Raw genomic sequence first — 21,018 nt, 5'->3', positions numbered from 1 at the left:
ATCGCGGCCGCTTCCTCGACCATCGATCTCCGCGCTCGCTTTCTTCCGAGTTCCTATTGTCCTCCCGTAAATCGCAGCCGAGTATTTCGCCGCGACGCTGCGCGCCTTCGGAATTCCTAATAACTGTATCGTATCGGGCCTCTCGGAGATCTCCCCTCCCGACCGTCCATTGAACCGCGAACTCTTTCCTTCTCGGGGAGAACGGTGAAACAACAAGAAGAAGAAGAAGAAGAAGAAGAAGAAGAAGAAGAAGAAGAAGAAGAAGAAGAAGAAGAAGAAGAAGAAGAAGAAGAAGAAGAAGAAAGAGAACGAGGAGGAGACCGTTCGAAGAGGAAACGCGACCCAACGGCGTGGCAGCGCGCTCGAATTAAAATGGCCCGCTGAAACTCATTCCCCGAATTAAACGGATTAAATCCAATCAGCACCGGTCGCTGTCGTTGCTGCTGCGCAACACGTTGTACCATTGTCGCCGCGTTTAATTCAATTCCGCCTTTTGTTCGATCGATCGAATCGACCAACGGAGAAGAGCGCGAGAACGCACCGTGTACCGAGGAAGGCCTCGACGAGCGACGAATTTCGAATTTTCCACCGATAGGGAGAGTTTCGTCCCGGTTGGCGGCGCTCTCCGGGCCAGTTTGGCAACGTGGTCGTTCTCATCGGGCGTTCTTTCTACCGATGGTGGCCAGTGGCGGACCGTCACGGGACGCGTGCCGCAGGGGCGCGCGACTACGATTACGCGACGCGAACGACGAACGAACCTCCGGTACCGCTCGAAACGAAAGCAACGCGTTTTCCATCCACCTGCTGCCCGAAATTACCGACTCGCGAAACGCGCGCCCACCGACAGCTGCGCTCCAGCGAAAAGGTTGCGCGTTTCCCCTTGCTCGGCGTTTATTTACCAATCTCGGTGTACCGTAACAACGAGCGACGCGCGGGACGATAAGGCTTTATCTTTGCGCATCGGTCAGCGGCCAGCGGCACGCTCGAAACGAGACACGAACGCGAGGAAAGAAACAAGCCGAGACGAGCGTGCCTCGGATAAACCTACCATTTACCTGCCCGATTTTCGACCGTTCTTTTCGTCCGACGCGACCACGCGAATCTCCCAAAGCTCGTCGAGCCGAAAGTTTTCCCTGCCGAACGAAAAATGGACGATCTTACTTTTCGAGCGGAGGTCTCGTCAACGTGCACCGCTTCCGTCACCGACACCGACGAACTCGCGCTACCGTTCCGTCTCCTTTCGAAAATCGTAAACGCTTCGAGGCGCGGAAAACGGTGCACAATCTCGAGAAAACGGAGAACGGAGAACGGAGAACGGAGAACGGAGAACGACCATCGGATCGGTAAAGAGATCCGTGTTTCTTACTTTTCGAGAGAACGGCGCACAATTTCCTCGCAAAGACGCGAACTCGAGCGCAACATCGGTCGTGCAGCCGCGTTACAGGTCGCGCGTACTCGTAGCTGGGAATCGATACGAACGTGCCACCGGCTCGCCGTCCAATTTCCATAGCAACATCCGATCCAAACAAACACGGTTTCTCGGTACTCGTCGAGGCTCGCGACGAGTAAGATATCGAAACTACGCGACGAAGAGGAGAGGAGAGGAGAGGAGAGGAGAGGAGAGGAGAGACCGGATCGCGAGTGAAAATTGCCGAATCTCCTCCGCAATATCCGCGTCGAGTCGTTCTCCCTGAAAGGGCGTGTTTCGCGAATGGACGCGTGCCACCGGGAAAAAATCTAATCCCGGTGAGAAGCGGTCGTAAGGTCGGTGGTGTAGCTTTCCCAGGTTTCGACGTTTTACCATCGCGGTACGCGCTCCCAGTGAAATAATTCAGCGTCGTTTCAACTCGATGGAACGAACGAACGAACGAACGAACGATTCACGGTCGCGGTTTTGCGCGTTCCTCTTTCCCTTCTCGAGTTATTCCACGTCGATGGGCCGCCGACACGACGCGACGCGACGGAAGCGTTCGTTCGTCCGAAAGTTCAACGCCGGGCTCCTTCGTTTTTCTCTCTTTTTCTCGGCGAGATGCGCGAGATCCGACTCGTTTCGCTGTACCGTACGTTCGGGCGAATCGATCGGCGAAAACTGAACCGGGTTCGTCGACGGGTTCGCGGGATAAAATTGGCCCTCGCTGTTGGGATTGAACGGTCGGACAGGATTCGAGACTCGGTTGGCAGACCGGTCGATCGTCCGCGAGGTGGCGGAAGCCGATAGTCGACGGACGACGGACGACGGACGACTTCGCGCGTACAAGGGTGTCTTCGAACTCGAAGCGATCGAGTCGCGGTTTCTCGGTGAAGATAGTACGGGCCGATTCGAAGAGAACTCGAAAGATCCGTTCCTTTCTTCGCGGGTAACGAGCAACGAGAGAGAAGAACGCGGCCAACTAGCGTTCCGTGGCCGAAACTCGGAACGATAAGAGTTTCGAGACAATGGTTGTTCGCCACCCGGTGCGCATCGAAGGACGTCTCCGCGGACGGCCGCGCCGCTTCGGTGTCTAGAAAGTTTCCCCTCGGACGACCGTCGATACGCTTTCGATCCTCCGCCGGGTCTGCTCTCTCGTAGGATCTCTTCGTTCGTAATTGGCCGAACCCTCTCTCCGTTTCGAGCTTCGACCGGGGAAAAATAGTTCTCGAAAGAGCTTCGTTTCGCGGACCTCGTCGAAAAACTCCGTCGCGCGATTGTCGTTTCGAGTCCACCGCGAAAACGATCGCCGAGGAGAGGGCTCGGCCGAGTTTGAGATCGTACCCGACTGGTCGCTGTTCGCATTTTACGAAGAGGCCCGGCAAAGATACCAACGATCTCGAGAGTTCAGCGCTCGTCCGAGAGTCCGTCCGGAGAGGATGGGAACGAACGGTATCGAAACCCGGTCGAAGATACTCGACTGCCTCGAAAACCGTCGCGGAGCAACCTCGACCGTCCAGCGGTTTTCGATACTCCTCCCGGAAGACGCGTGCAACCGGAAATGAAAAGGAGACAACATCGGGAACGTTGATCTCCAGAACGGCGAGATACGGCTCCGGTGCAGGAGAAAATTTCCATTAAACGGGATCCCGACGACTCGGCGACTCGGCGACTCGGCGACTCGGCGACTCGGCGACTCGACGTTTCTCCCGTCGCGTCGAGCGACCCTCCGGGCACCACGATTCTTCGCATTTTGCCCGTTCGCGTAGCTTTCGAGTTCCCCGCTTTCGGTGATATTTCCCCCGTCGTTTGTAAAATTCCGGCCACGGTGCTCGTTCGATACCGAGAGAAAAGAACGCGAAGAGACGGCTGGGTCTCGATCCGGGTTGCGCGGTATCCCGTCTCTTGGAACCTTTCGAAGAAACGCAACGCTCGAGTTCGAAAAGAAATTTTTACGTTTCTTCCCGTTTCGCTCCCTGGGCGAGTATCCGTGAACGCGTTCGCGGCCGTCGCGATAACGGTCGGATCCTGGTTGTTTGGATAGCGATAAAACGAGTCCCGAAAGCGGCTCGAACGAGCGCGATACTGCGCGATGGCTGCGCGATGGCTGCGCGATGGCTGCGCGATGGCTGCGCGATGGCTGCGAGCCGGTTCGTTTCTACTCACCGTCAAGTAGCTGGACGCATTGCTGCCGGTGGATTCCCTCTTCCTCGAAGTGGCAAAGTCCCTCTGTATCAACGACGTCATCTTCTTCCGGTATTGGTCATCGAGCGTTCGCGCAACGTCGCGCGAAACCGACGATCGATCGAGACTCCGATAGCGTGTACAGCATCGCCGTCCTCTCGCCGAACGCGAACACCCTAGCGCTCGAACCGTGTCTGCGAGGAAAACGGAAACGCGCTTTAGGGAACGATCGTCCTTGGCCAGCGTACCGTACGCGAACCTACGTAAACCGAGAAACGACCACGCGGTAAACCTCGAACGGTCTTCGAGGCTACAAACGGAACCGACAACCTTTTCGTCCTTCGGAGTATAATTTTATCGCTGTATCGCTCTATCGCTCTATCCCTCTATCCCTCTGGCGCTTCCGGTCGATATTTCATCGGTTTCGCGGCCAGGCCCGGGGATTCGAATCGCGAGCTTCGGTAAAGCGTCGTCGCGGTTAAACCGCGCGGACCTCGATGCTCTTTTCGGGATATTCGGATTCGCGCGGTGAATACGCCGCGAAAGAAACCGCGAGGGCCCTCGTTCCGGCTTCGGACCGACCGTTCGTCGCGACGAAATCCTTCACCGCGGCCAGAGTAATCGAGCGAGTAACACCGGCTACGAATTACGCCATTTCGATCGGTTTCTGCTTTCTGCTTTCTGTTTTCAGCTTTCTGCTTTCTGCTCTCCGCTCTCTGCTTTCCGCTCTCTGCTTTCCGCTCTCTGCTTTCTCTCTTTATTCTAATAGTGGGCCGCGGCGATAATTTACGCGCGGTCGGCCAGTCGCACTCTGACCTTTTCCGTTCGCATTGCCAATGGAGAACGAGGAACTCGCGAGACGCGTCCACGTGGATTTTAAACCGCGAACCTTCCACGACTCGAGACTCGTTCTCGTAGTAACGGTAAAAACGTCTCGAATGCCTGGACCTCGCGTATTCGAATCGTATCGATTCGTTGGTTGCGTAAATGTCGTTGGTGTTGCATCTGGCACTTGCGAACGAACGCACGTTCGTCCGTAGGCCGACGAACGCGAGTCTTACGTACGACCGTCTGATGTCATCGGCGAAGATCGGTCGGACGATTTCGCAAGTCGATTTTAATCGAGACCAATCGGGGCAATGACTCTAGCTACCAATGAAGAATAACGTTAAAACGTTCCATGGGAACGCGGCTCTCCAGCGCGCGAAAATCGTCGATTCGGTTCGTCCCGCGTACAATTTCTTTTTTCCCGTTGTTCGCGAAATCGAAGAGCAGTAACGAGATCGTTCGTCCGTATCGATCGTCGACGTTCCTAACGTATTTCGAAGGTGATCGGTTTCGATGAGAGAGAAAGAAAGAAAGAAAAAAAGAAAGAAAGAAAGAAAGAAAGAAAGAAAGAAAGAAAGAAAGAAAAGTTCCATTTTCCTTTCGGAGAATCGGGACGACGGCAATTAAACGAATAAACCGTCGGAACGACAACGGTAACGCGAACGTCGCCGCGCGCGACTTTTACGAGAGGAATGCCGGTTTACGTCCCAACGGTGACGTAACAGAACCGCCCGTGGCAGAACCCATGGGGGTCAAGGCGAGCCGTGAACGTCGATGGCTCGACGATCGAGCCCTCGAAACTCGGATCGTCCGTCGCCAATTTCGCGACCGGTCGTTAGAAATTTTTGATGCGACGTTTCTCGTAAATTCGCTCGTGCCGACTGCGAGTTCGGCTCCCCGCGGTCCAACGCGGCGGGAAAAACAACGGGAAGAAAACGGAAAAGGAGGATACGCCGGCCGGATTGATATTACGAGGCGCGACGCGTCCTAGGTAGGGGATATACCGTCGTACGACACCGACCTACCTACGATACCGTTCGATTTACGAGTCGAAACGCGATTACGGTCGGGAACGCGACGGAATCTCGATCGATCCACGCGGAGTCGAGTATCGACCGTTTCGTTCCGACGCGGCTCCTCTCCGCGAAATTTCTTTCATCTCCGTCCACGGCCGCTCGAGCTTTTCGCTCTCGCTCGCCGAATTCGATTCATCGTGCACGCTGGACGTCGAACGCCAACGAAAGCTGCGCGAAAATCTTTTCAACGATGCTGCTAATTATCCTACTCGTAAACGCAACGCACAGCGTACCTCGAATCCCGGGGAGGCCGTGGATCCTCGTAATTGCGTAAAAGCTGCCCGAAACGAACAACCGATGCGCTTTCGATATTTCGAACAATTTACCTCGTACGTTCGTACGAGAATACGTTTTTTCGAGCGTACGCGAACCGTTCGGACCAAAACTAGGATTCGATATTTTCTCGACCCTTTCGGCATCGAGCCGCCATCGAGAACGCGAAACTTTTCGACGATCGCGTCGAGCCCGGGATCCGTACCGTTGTTCGTTATCGGACAACAGTCGCGTTTCGCCGTTCTTACGATCGTACGGCTCGACGTACGCAGATACGCGATAGAAACGCGTTCGGTTTCCTCGAACGTGTTTCTTCTTAAACGGGGAGCGAACCGTAACGTGTACATATGTACGTGGTACGCCATCGATTCGCTTCGCTTCGCTTTGTCTTGCGTTCTATTCCGTACGTTAAATGGAAGAGCCGCGGCGCTTCTTTGCGCGAGCAGGATATTCCGATGTTCGTCCGTGCTTGTGGACGAAAATCGTTCGAATCGTCGAATATCGAGCAAGTTTCTTCGACTTCGCGAAAAAGGATCGTCCGTTTTTTCGTTTTCGACATCGGAAATATTCTAGATACGCACCGGAATCGTTCGCGTCGCTCGACGACTCGCGAGTTAATCGTCGTTCGTTCCCTCCTTCTCTTCCAAAAGTCATCCACCTTATATCGAGAGTCACCGTCGTTTTCACCCAACCGGGATGCAAACCGACGTCTGCCGAGGGTTTTAATAAAGTCGGGGAGCAGGTGTCACGGGCAAAACGTAAAAATGTCGAAAGTAATGAGCCTCGGAGGAGCAGCTTTCTCCGGAAAAGGCGACGCTTCGACCCCACCCCCGGTTTCGCAGTTCGGTTTCGTTCGTTTCCGTTCGATTTCGTTCGGCTCCGTTCGGCTTCGTTCGACTCGGTTCGGCTTCGTTCGGCTTCGTCCGGCATCGTTCGGTTTCGTTCCTCGAACAAAGCTGCGGACGATAGAACCGTCGATCGATTCTCGACATTTTTGCCCCGTTAGAAATTCCTGTAGCTCGACGAGTACGGCTCGAGGGGGGCTGAACGCGAATTCGAAACGATCCGGGAGAGAAAAACGGGGGGAAGAGAGGTTGCGTTCCAAAGAAATCCGAACACGGATCGTGGCTACCGATGGACCGTTGACGAGTTTCGAGGCTTCGGTGACGAAAGAAGATCTCTCGCTCGCGAGTAAATTCGCGTTGGCCAAATTACACCCAACGCCCGCGAATCGTACGCGGAGGGAAGTAGATACGTACTTGGGTTTCTCTCTCGAAACGTTCGATCGTAAAGGAGAACTTTCGAGCGACGACTCGATTCGTGTCACGTGCGTAGAATAGCTCGCGATGGCCACCGATGACCACCGATGCCCACCGATGCCCTCCGATGGAGTTCGACGATGTCCGACGGTGTCCGATGATCTCCGATGGTCTCCGATGGTCTCCGATGGTCTCCGATGGTCTCCGATGGCCTCCGAGATCTTGCGAGTGTCACGGGAACGCGGGAAAAGCGTAAGACGGAATCGGGATGGACGAATGACGATCGCGATGCGAAACTAGCCTAAATTGGTTCAACGGTTCCCGGCCCGCGTACCCGTATGCCTCTCAAGGGGAACGAACTGGACACGCGTCGATCGTACTTGGCGGAAACTTTCGAGAAGCGTTTCGAGGAATCTTTTTCTCGCGCATTGTTTTCGCGCGCGAGGAGTAACGCACGAAACACGGGAGGAACTTACTTTCTTCCGTTGATCGTTTCTTTGCTTTACGTCGAGGACGTTGGTTCGTTAACTCGACGACACGGAATATAAAATAATATACCGCGATACGTACCGATCGACGCCCTCGGTCCCTGCCGAGCTCGATGCAAGATCGTTCCGTTCGGCTCGCGGCAAGCGTCGATGTAAATTACTATTAATGAAACGGAACGTAACGGTGCAACGTCTAAATTGAGGCGATACGGTTTCTTTATTGTACGAAAAGAAGGGGGAGCACGGACGAGGCGACCGAGTAAAGAGACAGAGTGTTGGTGCGTAAAACGATAAGTTGGCGAGTAACAAGCTCGAATAAACTCGAACACGCTCGAACGCGTTTTAAAAAGACACGGTCCCTCGGTGCGTTATGCGCGTACCGGGTGATCTGAAAAATAACAACAATAACAACAACAACAACAACAACAACAACAACAACAGCAGCAGCAGCAGCAGCAACAAGAGTTCCAAAATTTACGAGCATAGACAAAGTGTCCGCTTAACGGACGGATTTAAAAATTTCGATGCTCCTTTATCCCGCGGAATTTGCGCGAAAGCGATCGACATCTGCATTCCGTATCCGAGAAGGGGGCAAGATGTATCGTTCGATCGACGTAATTGCTGGCCGAGACCGCGATTCGGGAAAAACGACCGACTGTATTCGAGCTGCGATAAGTAACTCGATACGGATCACGTGTGCCGCGTCGACGAATTTGCGCATCAATTTTCAAAAGCTTCCTTCGCGTCGCTTCGTTTCGAAGGACTGGGGATTCCGCAAAAGCGTCGAGCGTAGTTCCTGCGCTCGGAACGAATAGTTCCCTTGGTCGTGGTGCGAGGGAAAAAGGAAGGTGTGCAACACCGAACCGGAGTGTTCGCCAATTACCGTGCGACCGTGCCTTTCGAAATTTCTTGCGAACCCTGCCGTACCGCTCCTTTCTTTCTCGACCGACGAAACTCGAACATCGGTCTCGACCACGATCGCGAAAAATAATAACGAACGAGCTTAGAGTCGGTTCCGGAGAAGAAAAGTTGCGCGATTCGAATAAACGATAAACATTCGGAAATTTTACGTCCAGCAGCTCTCGGCTAATGGTAAAGACGCGGACGACGGGACGTTCGAGAGATATCGATATCGATATCGACGATATCCTCCGAAAGAAAAACTGAATACGTAAAAAGATAGGGGAACTGTTCTCGCGATCGTTCTCGCGATTGAAAAATAAGTTTGTCGAAACGACGCGAAAACGATTAAAATAGAGTCGACGTACCTAACACGTGTTGTGCGTAAACACGAACAGGCAAAGTGGGGCCCGACGAATCGGAGAAATTTCCAACGACGGGAACTTTGATCAACGGTGGAACCGTTTTCGTCGTTCCTCTCTTTTTATCGATTCTACGATAGTTTGCGTTTGACGCGCGGATGGACGCGCGCACTCGCTCGATCGCGGACACCGAACACGGAAACACCGCCGAACCGCAGTCCTTGCCCTCGATAAACGTTCCGGTGTCCATAGGTGCGTACGTACGAGTTTCGTTCGATGGATCGAAGCGACGATCGATTTTCGACGATCTCGAGTATAGATAGATCTCGTTGCACCGACCGCTTCTTTCCATCGTTGAAAGAAGGATCGCTCGTCGGTGTCGAAGAATTTTGCCTGGAAGGCGACGTACGAAGGGAGGATAACCTTTGCGATAAATTTCGATCGTAATTCGAGTCGTAGCCTTTCCATCGTGTTCGCGTTCCGGGTGATGATAAATATCGCGTATAGATAAATTTCTCGAGAGAGTCCGGTTCGAGCGTAGGTCGCGTTGCGCTCGACTACGCGTGCCGATTCGGAGACGAAGAGACGGTCGAGCCGATCGACGAAAAAGAGACGGTTACGGAAATATCGTAAATGGCCGGTATCGATTTCGTTGCGCTCGGTAGATCGAGAGTCGCGAGCCCGCGAATCCGAACGAATTTAGCGAAACGCCGCGAAAGAGGACGACGATCGGCGAAAGACTTTGGCGTCACTGGTTGCGTCGTTCGCATCGTCCTCGGCGTCGACTCCTCTTCGTCGCCACCTCTACTACCCACCGACCGTTACCACCAGCAACGAGAACGGTGCCCTTAAAGCCCCTCGACTTTCGCGGAGCTCGCGCGTACCAGCTACTCGACCGTAAACACTCGGAATTTCTCGTCTTCCGATTGCGAATACACGCGCGCGTAAACGTGTCTCGTGTCCACCTATCGAGAGAGAGAGAGAGAGAAAACTGTTTATCGCCAATGAGAACGAATCGTGCGAATAATTTCTTTTTAACGTAAACGTGTTTCTCGAACAAAACTGAAAACCTTTGAACGCGTTAAATACTCGAGCGATGAATCGTTCGGTAGCGGCCGATGCCGAAGAAAAGCATGCTCGGGTGGATCTGTATCGAAGAATTTCGTTGTCGCGATAACGCGAACAATCGGAGTAATTTTGGTCTCGACGGCTTAACGAGATTCGATGAAGATAACCGCGCGTGAACATTAAAAATACACGGGAAAAAGATGCGGAGGCGCGTGGTGCGCCGCCGCTGAATCGTGCAACTAAAATATACCCAGTGTACGTTTCGTACGTCTTTGTTGAACGAAAAACGGAACGACCGAACGAACGAACGAATCGTTTATTATTATCGTTATCGATGATAAACGAAACCGCGGTAGAAGCGAGGGAAATTCTTTGCAACGAAAGGCAAAATAGTGCGCTTACCCGTTACTCCACGATTATACGTGTACGGTTTACGTATATATCTGTATCTCCGCGTCGTTACGTATCAGAATCGGTCGATTTTCTTCGAGGAAGCGATAATAGCGAGTATCTCGTTCGTTTCCAAGAAAGCGAGCAATCGGACAAAATTGCTCGACGAGAAATTACAAAGACCGTGGGAACATTGAAAAATGCTACACCAAGTTCCGAAGGTATCGCCAATTAACTGCGGTAAATTAATTGCATTCGCGACTTCCGTTACGCGTCTTTGTTCCTTCGTTCGCAACAGTATTTATAATTAAGGAAATTACAGCATCGTCGGGACGCGTACACTCCTGTATCGCGTTATCGGTCGTAATTTCTCGAAAAGGTCCGAGCGATCCCCCGTATAAGAACGAAATCGTATTTCCGATTTCGAAATGTTTCTCGTTAATTTCAAAGTGCGTTCGTAGCAAAAGTTTCGCGACGAAAAAGAGTCGAAGAAAATCTACGCGCGCCTATTCTTTCGAGAAAACGGAGTACGAGTAGCGCAACGTCCGTTGCATCGCATCCGAGGACGAATTTTCGGGAAATGTCTCGTCGATCGACGAAACGAGGCGATCCTCTTACGATCAACTTTACCATTTGGTAGCGGTTAACCGCGTATCCGTCCGAACGCTTGTTACGCGCGAGCGAAGACCGCATCGTTGTTGCGCAATCGGTCGTGGAAATTGCAGGTGGCAGTTTCGCCTAGGTTTAATCGCGACGTTGTACGGGGCACGGCGTCTCGAGATCGAAAGAAATAGACGGAAAATACATATTTCGTCGAGTAGGAGTGTCGAAGAGCGACTTTCTCGATCCGAAAAAGATGAAAGCCCTGAATGGGAGTCGGGCGTCAGCGATCGCTCGCGATACGAAAAGATTCCGTTGCGCGGGCTACTATATAGCGACCAAAGTGTTTCCGCGAGTACGATACTACGTAAATACGAAATAAAAAATAAGTCGCGTCGCGTTAATCGAGGACTCGAGTATTTTTGTTCCGTCTCGAATTTAATAATGTAAAAATCGCGATTCGAGCGTTGCTTCGTTCAAATTTCGAAGCGCGGTTTATTCAATCGGGAGAAAAATTGACACGAAAGATCGTCGACGAAGATTATTTCGAGTTACGTTACAATTTTAGTCGGTTTATCGCCGAATGGACGTGCTCTCGCTCGAAACTCGGGAAACGGACGCGACCGGGCTCGCGTTCGCGCGCGAGACGTAAAAACCGGCGACGATACGAGTAAAAATCGTTATTATTTGTTCGCGCGGTTTTCCATCGTCGGTCGACGCGAACGAAAGTAAAAAGATTCGTGTTCGGTCGTAGAATCGGTCGTTCGAGAGACGAGGAACGTATCGGAAACGCGATGGAATCGACGAAAGCGATTCGTATTCGGAAGTCGGAGGATCGAGGATACCGCGAACCGGTAACGCGAGTTATTTTTTTTCCCTCGCGTCGTGTCGCAAACGAGAATCGGTAGATTAAACGTTCGGTCCGCGATAGAGAGAAAACGAGTTTCTGAGTCATATCGTGCCGGAAGAGCCCGTGGCGACGCGTATCGTAACTCGGGACCCGATCGTTTTTCCTTCTCCTCGAGTCGAGAGGTTTGCGCGTTAACAAATTGGAATCGAAAATATCGCAACGAGTACGAGACCCTCCCGAACGGGAGGGTGGTGCGCGATAGAAATTAACGGACCGAGGAACTTGCAACGATCCACCGGCCAGTCGCGTGATCGACCTTCGATTCGAGAACGATCCTCGAAGCCGAGACCCGACGAGCAACGTTCGAACTCGAATGTTTCCTTTCCGACGAAAAGGACCGAAAGGTTAAACACCGTGATCGCAAACGGTGTCATTTTTCCGTCGAGGGGGTTGCACGGCGTATCGAAGATAAGCGAGGGGACGAGTTCGAAAGCGAGGCGAAATCGTGCGTCTCGTGAAACGCGGTTCGTTTATTAAGATTCCGTAGGAGGTACTGCGGATATTTCTTAACGATCGGCCGTGTAACGTTGCGCGGGCGTCGATCGCGATACGCGAAAATTCTAAGACGTCCGTGGAACTAAATTTGACTTTTTTGTTCGCGACGTTGCGCGAACGGGGATTTACGATAACACGGTCATTGTTTCGAGCTGACGAGGAACTTGGTTTTTTTAATATCGTGGACTCGAGTCGAACGAATTATCGTAATTCTGGACGAAGCGCAGCGGCTCGGCTTATCGACGAGTGGTTCGTTCGTTGCGCAACTTGGCAGTTGCTGTAAAACGCGATCTCGGTTATTACTGCTAATTAAAGGCGTTGAATTAGGGCGGCGCGGCGTGGCGTGGCGTGGCGTCCTCTCAAGGGTCACGTTATTCTCATACTACGATCGTTCGCAACCCTTTCCTTTTCGCAGTGTGCTCTCTGCTCTTTTCGAGTTTTTTTAAAACCCGATTTTCTTTCCGTAGGTCGGATGTTTTCGCCCGGTGCTGGTCGAGAGGAATCGTCGTCTCGTTAACGCGCGTAGGATCGATCGGGCATCGTTTCCCTTTTCGCCGTTCTCGACCCTTTCGCGGGACGAGGAGAAACTTTGGCGGTTGCGTGGTCGTTTATCCGGCAAACGATTTTCGTTTCTCGTCGAGTTTACGGAGAACCGGTTGCAACGCGTCCGCGTCGTGCCGACGATGGAGGATTCTTGTCCGAGAGCTCGCCACGAATCATGGAAAACCGAAACGTTTCGAGTTCTCGTCTGGTAGATTCTTTTTCGCAGAATCGTAGGCCCGACACGGTCCAACTGTTTAACGTAAATTTGATCGCGAGGCGACACGGCCGATACCGGGCTTCGAAAGATCCGCGCTCGTTCGAGCTCGAAAACAAGCCGCGCGTACCGTTCGAACGATAATTCCGAATGGAAGTCGGTTTTTATCGCGTTACGTAAAATCGGCCAACTTGTCATCGAGTCGCAAAATACCGTGTTGCTCGGTAATTCCGGGCTTGCGAACGATGGACCCGGTCGTTTAAAACCGTACAACGTTCGACGCGAAGCGTTTATAAGGGAAGACCGACCGAAGAAGGCTTCGTTCGATCGTAGACGCTTTTCAGAGGACGGACGTCCTCGCTCTCGTTTATTTTTCGTTTCCTTCTCTTCGCGTTACTCCGTACTTTTACGTTCCCGGAAAATTCGAAATATGTACGTTAAACGATCATTCGGCGCAATTTTGTTTCTGATTTTGGCATTTAAGCCGGTGCAAAGTGTAAGTTGCTTCTCGCGCTTCTTTCGATCGACGATCGAAAAATAATACCGTTTTCGTTCGAAGGGTCCAACGATCCGTTTACCGACCACGGGCCCGATACTCTACCTCGTGAATCGAATTCTTTCATAGCGGTATTGTTTTTCCCTGTTCGTTGTTACGAGCTACCGTTACGCGGCCGACCGTTGTAACGAGTGTTTTTATTAATCCATCGACGTATCGTAGGCCGTCAGTCGAGAGCAAATGGAAAAAATGGCAAGGTCGCTGCGAAACTCCTGTTTGCAAAAAATTGACACCACCGAAGGTAAGGTAAGGTAACGTAACGTAACGTAACGTTGACATTGATCTTTCTACCGTAATATTTTCATTTTCATTTTCATTTCCATTTCCATTTCCATTTCTATTTTCCGGGTAATCTTCCGCGTAAAATTCGTTCGAACGAGACGCGTTATTACGGAAGCTCGAACGAAGAGAAAATTGTAATTTCTTTTCACCATTTTGACGCGACGTGCTCGTGAAACATGCCCGCGACACGAAACAACGACTCGAACTACGGAGAAAAGAAATATAATCGAGGATCGATTTCCCTGTTCGTGGAAACGTTTAGAGCTGGTCGCTGGAATAAGAAGAGGAGAATTCCCGGACGATTACAATCTTCAGTGCTACACCAATTGTATAATGAAAGCAATGCGAAGCGTAAGAAATAATTCTGTTACCATGATCGAAATTGAACAGTTCCAGGCCAAGTTTAGCGTCGCTCACGCTCGCGTTTCTGTTTAGTTTAAAAACGGAGACATAGATTTCAATATGATAACGAAACAAATAGACGCGATGATGCCGGTGGAAGCCGCGGCTCGTATCAAGGATGCCATAATCTCGTGTAAATCGGACGGTAAGAGGAACCTCGAGATATTACTTTCGATCGAAAGGTTGATCGCGACGCGTGTCGACGCAGGGAACGAAAAACTCGTTACCGCGTCGAAGCCTGGTGTTCTCGCAGGATCCGTTTGGCCCGAAATCGCTTCGATCCGTCCCATTCGTTCGCTCGAGAGAACAACGAACCGTCGTAAAATTCCCGAGCAATCGATGGAATTTCGGGACAAACGGATCCAAACTGAACACCGGAGTCGTCGATCGATCGAATTACGCTCCGCGTAGTAATTGTTCGACGATGCAACATTGTGCGCAGAATACGACACCGATCCCTGCAAAAAGACCTACCAATACGTGAAATGCACCTACGATGCGGATTCGGAAGTGTTTTTCTTCCCCTGAGAGAAGCGCGTGCACGAGCGAACGCCTAGCCGAAACGATTACCGGTTGGTAGTTCTCTATGGTAGCGATCCGTTTGTAATTCGAACTAACGGCATCTGACGCGACGCAGCGAGACACCGAACGGAGAACACCGATCGACATTGTAGATTCCTTTTTTTCACGCTTGACAATAAACACCGTGATGCCGAAAAGGTTCCAGCGTGACGTTCGTGGCTCGCGGTGAAACAACAAGGGCTACGTTCCCTTTTGTTTCCCGGGAGCCGCGGCGGATCGATTATTTTCTTTCGCACGGTTATCCGATATCGCGAAGGGCACAGCCTACGCGACAGCCTTGCCCGCAATTTCTTTTCCACGTTCGCGAGAACGAGCTATTCCTCGTAAACGACGATTAGACGGACGCATCGAGAGAGACGGTCCTCGCCTCCTCGCCTCCTCGCCTCCTCGCCTCCTCGCCTCCTCGTTTCCTCGTCGAAATCGATCCCTAGGTACGGATACCGTTGCGTAATGTTGCACAACGTTGATTACGCGGCCGCGTTAGCGTTACTCTTCCTTTTCCGGCGCAACTGTTAACCTCTGCGATTACCCCCGCGAAAGTGGAGGTTGCGAGGATACTTTAATTGCACGTTCGACGACGCGGTAAAGATCGGTTAGCCATGTGTCACCAAAGACGCGAAAATTGTCCGCTCTCCTACCGCGAGACCGGGCCGTCGTTATAAAAACGGACGCGGTGCTCCCTTTTTCGTTCGATCGATCGAGAGCGAAGAATTCGCGGTGTTTTTCCTCGACGTTTTCGATACCGACCGCGAACGATCACTGGACAACGCGAGGGAAGAGAACCAAAGAAAAGGAAAGGAAAGAAACGAAACGAAACGAAACGAACAACGATCGAAAGATGAAATGTCTCGACGTTTTCCTCCTAATTGCATTGACGTTCGTTCTGACGACCGTCAGGGACACCGAGAGCGTAAGTCGCGATCGATCTTTCTTCTATTCGTCGAACGAATCGACGACCGACCGTTTCTTTTGCTCGTAGAAAAAGATGACCATAGAAGAGGTCAAGGCGGCCGTTAAGGGTTTGAGGAAAGTCTGCGCGAGGAAGAACGACACCCCGAAAGGTACCGTGTCCCGGTGTAACTCGATCCGGAGACAAGTTTCGATTTCTTTTCGATCGTCTCGTTACCGTTCCGCGATCGCTTCTCTTTCTAGTTCTTCGCGATCGAAGAAGCTACGAAACGGGTTAGGAGAGTACGACGATACGAAATTGTGATCCGCGAATTTTCGAGATCGGAAAAGCTCGCGTACCCGAATCAACGTGCATCCGAGACAATGTTCGAGGCGCGAACAGCGACGAGACGATAAAAGATTTCGGACGATGTACCATTTCGATCGAAAGATACGCGATACGGCACGGTTCTGTGCCATTTATTTTTCATCTGGTTACCGATTGAATAAATATTGTGTACTTTGTTTGTATTTTATCGAGCACGATAACAATCTTACGTACGGGCATTCGCGCGTAGAACTTTTAGACGGGCAACACAGAGGTGAATTTCCAAAGGACGAAAGGCTAACGTGTTACATGAAATGCATACTGACCACGACGAAAAGTGTAAGTAACGTTTCCTTCGATAGTGCGTAGAGATTCGCGTTCGTTCGCGATGAATCGGCTCGTTCGAGCGAGCAAAACTGTTCGTTGCGAAAGAAATATCGCTACTTTGTTTCGAAACGGAGTAACCGATGAATTTACGGAATCGGTGGTTCCTTCGGTGCGCGAAACCTAGCTTCTAGCTTCCTTCCGGTCGGTAATCGTAGCAGAGACCGATCATCGATTTGAACAGCTCGCGCGAACGATTAAAAGGTACGCGTTTACTTTCAGATGAAAAACGACCAAATAATGTACGATTGGTTCCTAAATAACGCTCGTCTCATGTTGGTGGAAGAGTACTACGATCGAGTCGAAAGTTCGGTTACAAGGTGTCGAGAGGAAGGTAGGCTCGCTCGCTCCCGCGAACTTGGGACAATTTCGCAACCGGTCCGCTAAATATTCTCTCGGTCGTTGCATTTACGGTGTAATTAACGAAAGATTCGAATTAATTTCCAGTGACGGCTACGGACGGATGCGAAGTCGCGTGGGAGTTTGGCAAATGTATTTACGCAACGGATCCGGAGGTGATTCATCGATACGTTTTAAACGACGATCGCTTCTCTTTTCGGCTTTGGACGAAAAACTTGCGATCGCGAAGAATCGCCGAATTCCCCGTATCCAACGCTAATGCGAATAAAACCTGCGAATTAGGATCGCAAGATTGCGCGTTAATTGGGCTGTGCCGCTTTTTCGAATTCGCGCATTCGCGAAGACAGCGAGTCGGTGTTGCGTTACGATCTGCGTCGTAAAGAGCACCCAAACGCGATTCGTTTTACGTTTAGCGAGTTTACGTTTATTTGGAAAGTTTCGTTCCCCTATCCTTTTCGTAAAAATACGCGTACGAATGATCGAAAGATGGCGATAGTGCGCGCAATAGTTTCCACGGAGAAGCTACTTTTTCACGAAATGATCAAAGTTTGTCTCGTTGCAGCTCTACTTGATACCGTGAACGCTTTATCGACGATGAATTTACAGTATGATCGGAGAAAACAGTGGGATCTTCGTTCATCGGCTCGCAACCATCCCCGACGTCGCCGTCAAACGGTTAAATCTGGCTGCAAAAATTCCAAGACCAAACCGTACTGTAGAAGAGTCTAATAAATCGATCGGTAACGATCGACGATTCGAACGTCTTAATACCGTGAACGAGCAATCGTTCCTTTAACGATCGTTGGTCGATCGATTCTTCCAAATTGAAACAAAGAAAATAAACATTGCAAGAAACGAATACAGTCCCTTGTTCGATAAATGTTGTATCTTACCCGACTCTTCTTGCCACTGTTTTTCAATTCGTCCAACCAATTTCTTTGCGCGACTGCTTCTCCGCTGTCGAAGACCTGTCTAGTTTTAATTCGTTTTAGCATCGATAACAAGGAAACGAGAATAACGGGGAAACGATACGTTCGAAATAGTTTTACCTTTCCGTTCGAAAACCGTACGCGTAAACTGGCTTTACGCGAAATACGAAATCTCGAAGAAAAGGGACAAGTGGCTCGGCTTTACCTCGTCGACGATACTGGAAAGAATCGATTGTTAAATGTTTCGTTAATTTCACGATCGAACACGAACGGAGCACCGTTTCTCGCCCGATTAATTTCTCCGGCGCTCTCCGGCGCTCTCCGGCGCTCTCCGACGCTCGCAGCTGCCCGTAGCCGCATCTCCTACGAGACACGTTTATGGTTAGCTTGTAGAATCGGTTAAATATTTTGATCGTTCGACCATCTCAAAACCGGTTTCTCCGGGACGGAGTTAGATTTAATCCCGTCCTAACTTCGATCAACACTGAAATTAATTTCGACGAGGTACGGATCGAAAAATTGTGTCCGGTTTTACGCGTTACCCCGAAACTGGTTTCTAATCCTTCTAATTACAACTCGTTCGATTTATCGACCCGACGATCGAAAAGGTAATTAGAATTTACGCGTACGAGTGCGCGCGGTGGAACCTCCATTGCCGAAACTGATGCATCGCGATACGATACTATTTTCGTGTTCCTGGTGGCATTATCGTGGCTTTGTTCTTTGGACGAAATAAAGTTTGTCCAACTACGAACGCTCGGTGTGTCGGCCGATCGTGATACATAGCAACGTGTTGTTTTACTCGAAACGAAACGAAACGAAACGAAACGACGACAAATAGGAGGTACAATTTTATCGCGCTCGAGTCAATTAAATATTACGTATTCCGTGATCGCGCTAATTGTCTCGAGCTCGTTCGGTGGCAGGAACTTGGCGATGCTCTCGACGAGAGCAGCGCGCGGGCTACGCGATACGAACGAAAGATACGATTCTCTCGGAACCGACTTTGACTCCTAGGCGCAACTTTTATCTCTATGTTTATCGATGAATCGATCGGACAATGGCGAACAAACATCGAGCGAGCGTGCACGGTACGGAATGCCTCCGCACGAGTGTCACAGTTTCGTTGGTTGCTAAATGGTAAAAAATACGCGAGGAAATATAAGACGAGATCGTTCGCCAATTTACAGACTATCGGCGTATCGACGGGATCTTCTCGCCTTTCGAAAATCTCGAGCACCGAATCGAGTAATTACGATCGTTTCTCGCGAAAAGTCGCTCAACCACCGACTCGGATGCCTCCAATTGCTTATTCTTTTTATCCTTTTTTTTCCTTTTTTTTCCTTTTATCCAGAGTGCAATTGAAACGAGTTACGTAGATCAGATAGTTGGAGCAATTATTTCTCTTCCTGTTATCTGCGATTTGTACAAGGATCCAACACATTGTGCTTTTCGACACGTATTGACAAAACTTCTGTATAAATATCGCGTCCAGGTTTCGACAGGCGTCAGTCAGCCCCTGGTTTCTTCCGTTTTGCAACGAAAAAACGAAAATCTCGAAGATGAAGTCTCTGTTGGCGATCGGCTATCTTTTCCTAGTTGCGGTAAGTGGAGCGAACAATATATAGTACGCGTGTACGTATAATGGGAAAATAAATTACACACGCGCGCGATAGTTTAAGTTTAAGCGGGCATTGTAAACTCGAGACTTGGATCACCGTGTGAGAAATCCATGTAAACGGAGGTAAATTTTAGGCAGTGGTGCGCAGTGACGTACAGGAGAACATGGAAAAATTTGCCAAAATTATGGAGGATCATATAGAACCATGCGCTACGGAGAATAACATTTCACCGGGTAGGTTGTAAGCATTTTTCGTTCGTTAACGATCGAGCGACTTGTTCAATTCGTTGCACGGATTTCCAATTTTCAGCCGAAATATCGAAACTCGATGATATCGATTTGGAGAACGACGACAGAATCAAGTTCGGATGCATGAAGGCGTGCATCATGAAACGATTGGGCGTTGTAAGTAGATAATATTTGAAAGAAAAAAGCGGAAGAAAAATAGTCTTTTTGGAAATTTAAGTAGAAAAGGTACGATTGGTGTTTAGATCGTAAATAAATTGCGTCCACCGAATCGTTTTTAAACGATCGAATAACCGTACGAACGATATTCCAAAAACGGTCCACGAAGCGGTTTAGTTTCGTTAAAGATTTCTCGATCGGCCTCGAGTGTTCTCGAACGAATACTTTTTTACTTATTTGAAAAGAAAAATTACGCGCACAAAAATTATACCATTAAATGAAACTGTACGCGTTACGATGTAGCTATTGCGCGGTATTCTCTCGCGATAGCTACATCGTGAACGAAGATAGAAGAGAGAGAAAATGGAAGAAGAAGAAAAATGAAAAGAGAAAAAACTTTTAGATGGACGACTCGAATATAAAACCCGAGAATTTCCAAGAACTGCTCGAAAAAGTATTTTCCGAACCCGATATGGTAGCCTCGCAAGCGAAGCTTGCAAATGAATGCGCCGAAGAAGGTAAGCATCGATCGAATCTAACGAAATAGCACAATTTGTTCGATAACGCTTCGTAATTATTTCAGTGAAAGAAAAAACCAACGTTTGCGAGATCGCGTTCGACTTTGCGCGCTGCAGCACGATGAAAGCGAAAAACGAATGATACGCTTCCTTTCTTCAAAAATATCGACCTTAACGGACACGTGGGGAAACGACGGATAACTTTGTACAACTGTAGACATTCGGGCAGAATAACGATTAAATAAGAATCGAGAACCGTGAAATTATTTCGAACCACCTTCACCGACCGTTCCGAATCAACGCAACGTCTTTCGAAAATGTCCGAAATGCGTAAAACTCGAGAATAAAATTAATTTTTAATCGCTCTCGATTAATATTAATCGCGCTTGGTATTTACCTAGTTGCCCGTAGACATCGTTCCGTACGAACAAGTTGAAAACATTGTAAACTACGGAACTGTGTCAATTACGTTACATAAAATGAACAGCCTTCTATAAGGAAAATCACACGCACCGCGCGTAGATGCACGATACCGCACCAAGATACGAATAAAATGAATCGCGTTTATCGCTCGGTGAACGAAGAGGACCATGTGCGACCCATCGATCTTCTCCGTTATGCCCCGATCGAACGTTAATTCGATCGCGTACGCGGTCTTCGAGAACCGACCGCAACAGGTACCTGTACACCTATCTTCTCGACTCGATCGTATTTATCTCGGAAAAGTTGATAAAATCTTGAATCACGGAGTCTAATCGACTCGTT

The 21,018-nt window shown here is 50.0% G+C and overlaps 4 protein-coding genes across 11 annotated transcripts in view; 3 read left to right on the top strand and 1 right to left on the bottom strand.

Annotated features, from left to right (window-relative positions):
• The window catches only part of Spri (Src homology 2 domain-containing protein sprint), an 88,725-nt gene that overhangs the window by 53,065 nt on the left and 14,642 nt on the right, over nucleotides 1-21,018 (bottom strand). For 2 of the 6 annotated variants that reach the window (XM_076316601.1, XM_076316602.1), the window contains exons 1-2: nucleotides 6,351-6,714; nucleotides 3,575-3,786 (exon numbers count right to left, since the gene is read on the bottom strand). In XM_076316601.1, coding sequence (XP_076172716.1) covers nucleotides 3,575-3,786; nucleotides 6,351-6,699 — 561 coding nt within the window. In that variant the 5' untranslated portion in view covers nucleotides 6,700-6,714. Of the gene's footprint in view, nucleotides 1-3,574; nucleotides 3,787-6,350; nucleotides 6,715-7,028; nucleotides 7,905-21,018 lie in introns of those variants that run through there. The other 4 variants (XM_076316603.1, XM_076316614.1, XM_076316604.1 and 1 more) reach the window with 4 other exon arrangements.
• On the top strand, nucleotides 11,764-17,989 carry Obp5 (odorant binding protein 5). Of its 3 annotated transcripts, XM_076316637.1 has the most exons (6): nucleotides 12,630-13,494; nucleotides 13,717-13,795; nucleotides 14,099-14,187; nucleotides 14,272-14,383; nucleotides 14,681-14,810; nucleotides 17,343-17,480. In XM_076316637.1, the coding sequence occupies exons 1-5, from the start codon at nucleotides 13,429-13,431 to the stop codon at nucleotides 14,764-14,766; spliced, it is 432 nt and encodes a 143-aa protein (XP_076172752.1). In that variant the 5' UTR covers nucleotides 12,630-13,428; the 3' UTR covers nucleotides 14,767-14,810; nucleotides 17,343-17,480. The 3 variants fall into 3 exon arrangements, with proteins under 3 accessions (XP_076172750.1, XP_076172752.1, XP_076172751.1); XM_076316635.1 differs by lacking the exon at nucleotides 14,681-14,810 and having other exon boundaries at nucleotides 11,764-13,494; nucleotides 17,343-17,989; XM_076316636.1 differs by lacking the exon at nucleotides 17,343-17,480 and having other exon boundaries at nucleotides 12,631-13,494; nucleotides 14,681-14,967.
• On the top strand, nucleotides 15,431-19,735 carry Obp6 (odorant binding protein 6). The gene is made up of 8 exons (XM_076316633.1): nucleotides 15,431-15,730; nucleotides 15,800-15,881; nucleotides 16,287-16,375; nucleotides 16,643-16,754; nucleotides 16,868-16,935; nucleotides 19,205-19,313; nucleotides 19,465-19,564; nucleotides 19,641-19,735. Exons 1-7 carry the CDS (start codon nucleotides 15,659-15,661, stop codon nucleotides 19,479-19,481), a joined length of 549 nt encoding a protein of 182 aa, XP_076172748.1. The 5' UTR covers nucleotides 15,431-15,658; the 3' UTR covers nucleotides 19,482-19,564; nucleotides 19,641-19,735.
• On the top strand, nucleotides 19,495-20,395 carry LOC143149709 (uncharacterized). The gene is made up of 4 exons (XM_076317280.1): nucleotides 19,495-19,564; nucleotides 19,641-19,735; nucleotides 20,139-20,253; nucleotides 20,319-20,395. The coding sequence occupies exons 1-4, from the start codon at nucleotides 19,495-19,497 to the stop codon at nucleotides 20,393-20,395; spliced, it is 357 nt and encodes a 118-aa protein (XP_076173395.1).

The sequence above is a fragment of the Ptiloglossa arizonensis genome, chromosome 7 (assembly GCF_051014685.1).
Source record: "Ptiloglossa arizonensis isolate GNS036 chromosome 7, iyPtiAriz1_principal, whole genome shotgun sequence".
Lineage (NCBI taxonomy): Eukaryota > Metazoa > Arthropoda > Insecta > Hymenoptera > Colletidae > Ptiloglossa > Ptiloglossa arizonensis.
This window is presented reverse-complemented; position numbering and strand designations above follow the sequence as displayed.

What these genes read in the sequence shown, in the direction of transcription:
- Obp6 (XM_076316633.1), top strand. Translation starts at nt 15,659, where the DNA reads ATGAAATGTCTCGACGTTTTCCTCCTAATTGCATTGACGTTCGTTCTG. An exon ending in CCGTCAGGGACACCGAGAGC is followed by an intron (nt 15,731 to 15,799) that starts GTAAGTCGCGAT and finishes TTTTGCTCGTAG; the next exon opens with AAAAAGATGACCATAGAAGA. An exon ending in GAAGAACGACACCCCGAAAG is followed by an intron (nt 15,882 to 16,286) that starts GTACCGTGTCCC and finishes ATTCGCGCGTAG; the next exon opens with AACTTTTAGACGGGCAACAC.
- LOC143149709 (XM_076317280.1), top strand. Translation starts at nt 19,495, where the DNA reads ATGGAAAAATTTGCCAAAATTATGGAGGATCATATAGAACCATGCGCT. An exon ending in GGAGAATAACATTTCACCGG is followed by an intron (nt 19,565 to 19,640) that starts GTAGGTTGTAAG and finishes TCCAATTTTCAG; the next exon opens with CCGAAATATCGAAACTCGAT. An exon ending in TCATGAAACGATTGGGCGTT is followed by an intron (nt 19,736 to 20,138) that starts GTAAGTAGATAA and finishes AAAAACTTTTAG; the next exon opens with ATGGACGACTCGAATATAAA.
- Obp5 (XM_076316635.1), top strand. Translation starts at nt 13,429, where the DNA reads ATGTACGTTAAACGATCATTCGGCGCAATTTTGTTTCTGATTTTGGCA. An exon ending in AAAAATTGACACCACCGAAG is followed by an intron (nt 13,796 to 14,098) that starts GTAAGGTAAGGT and finishes GGAAACGTTTAG; the next exon opens with AGCTGGTCGCTGGAATAAGA. An exon ending in TAATGAAAGCAATGCGAAGC is followed by an intron (nt 14,188 to 14,271) that starts GTAAGAAATAAT and finishes GTTTCTGTTTAG; the next exon opens with TTTAAAAACGGAGACATAGA.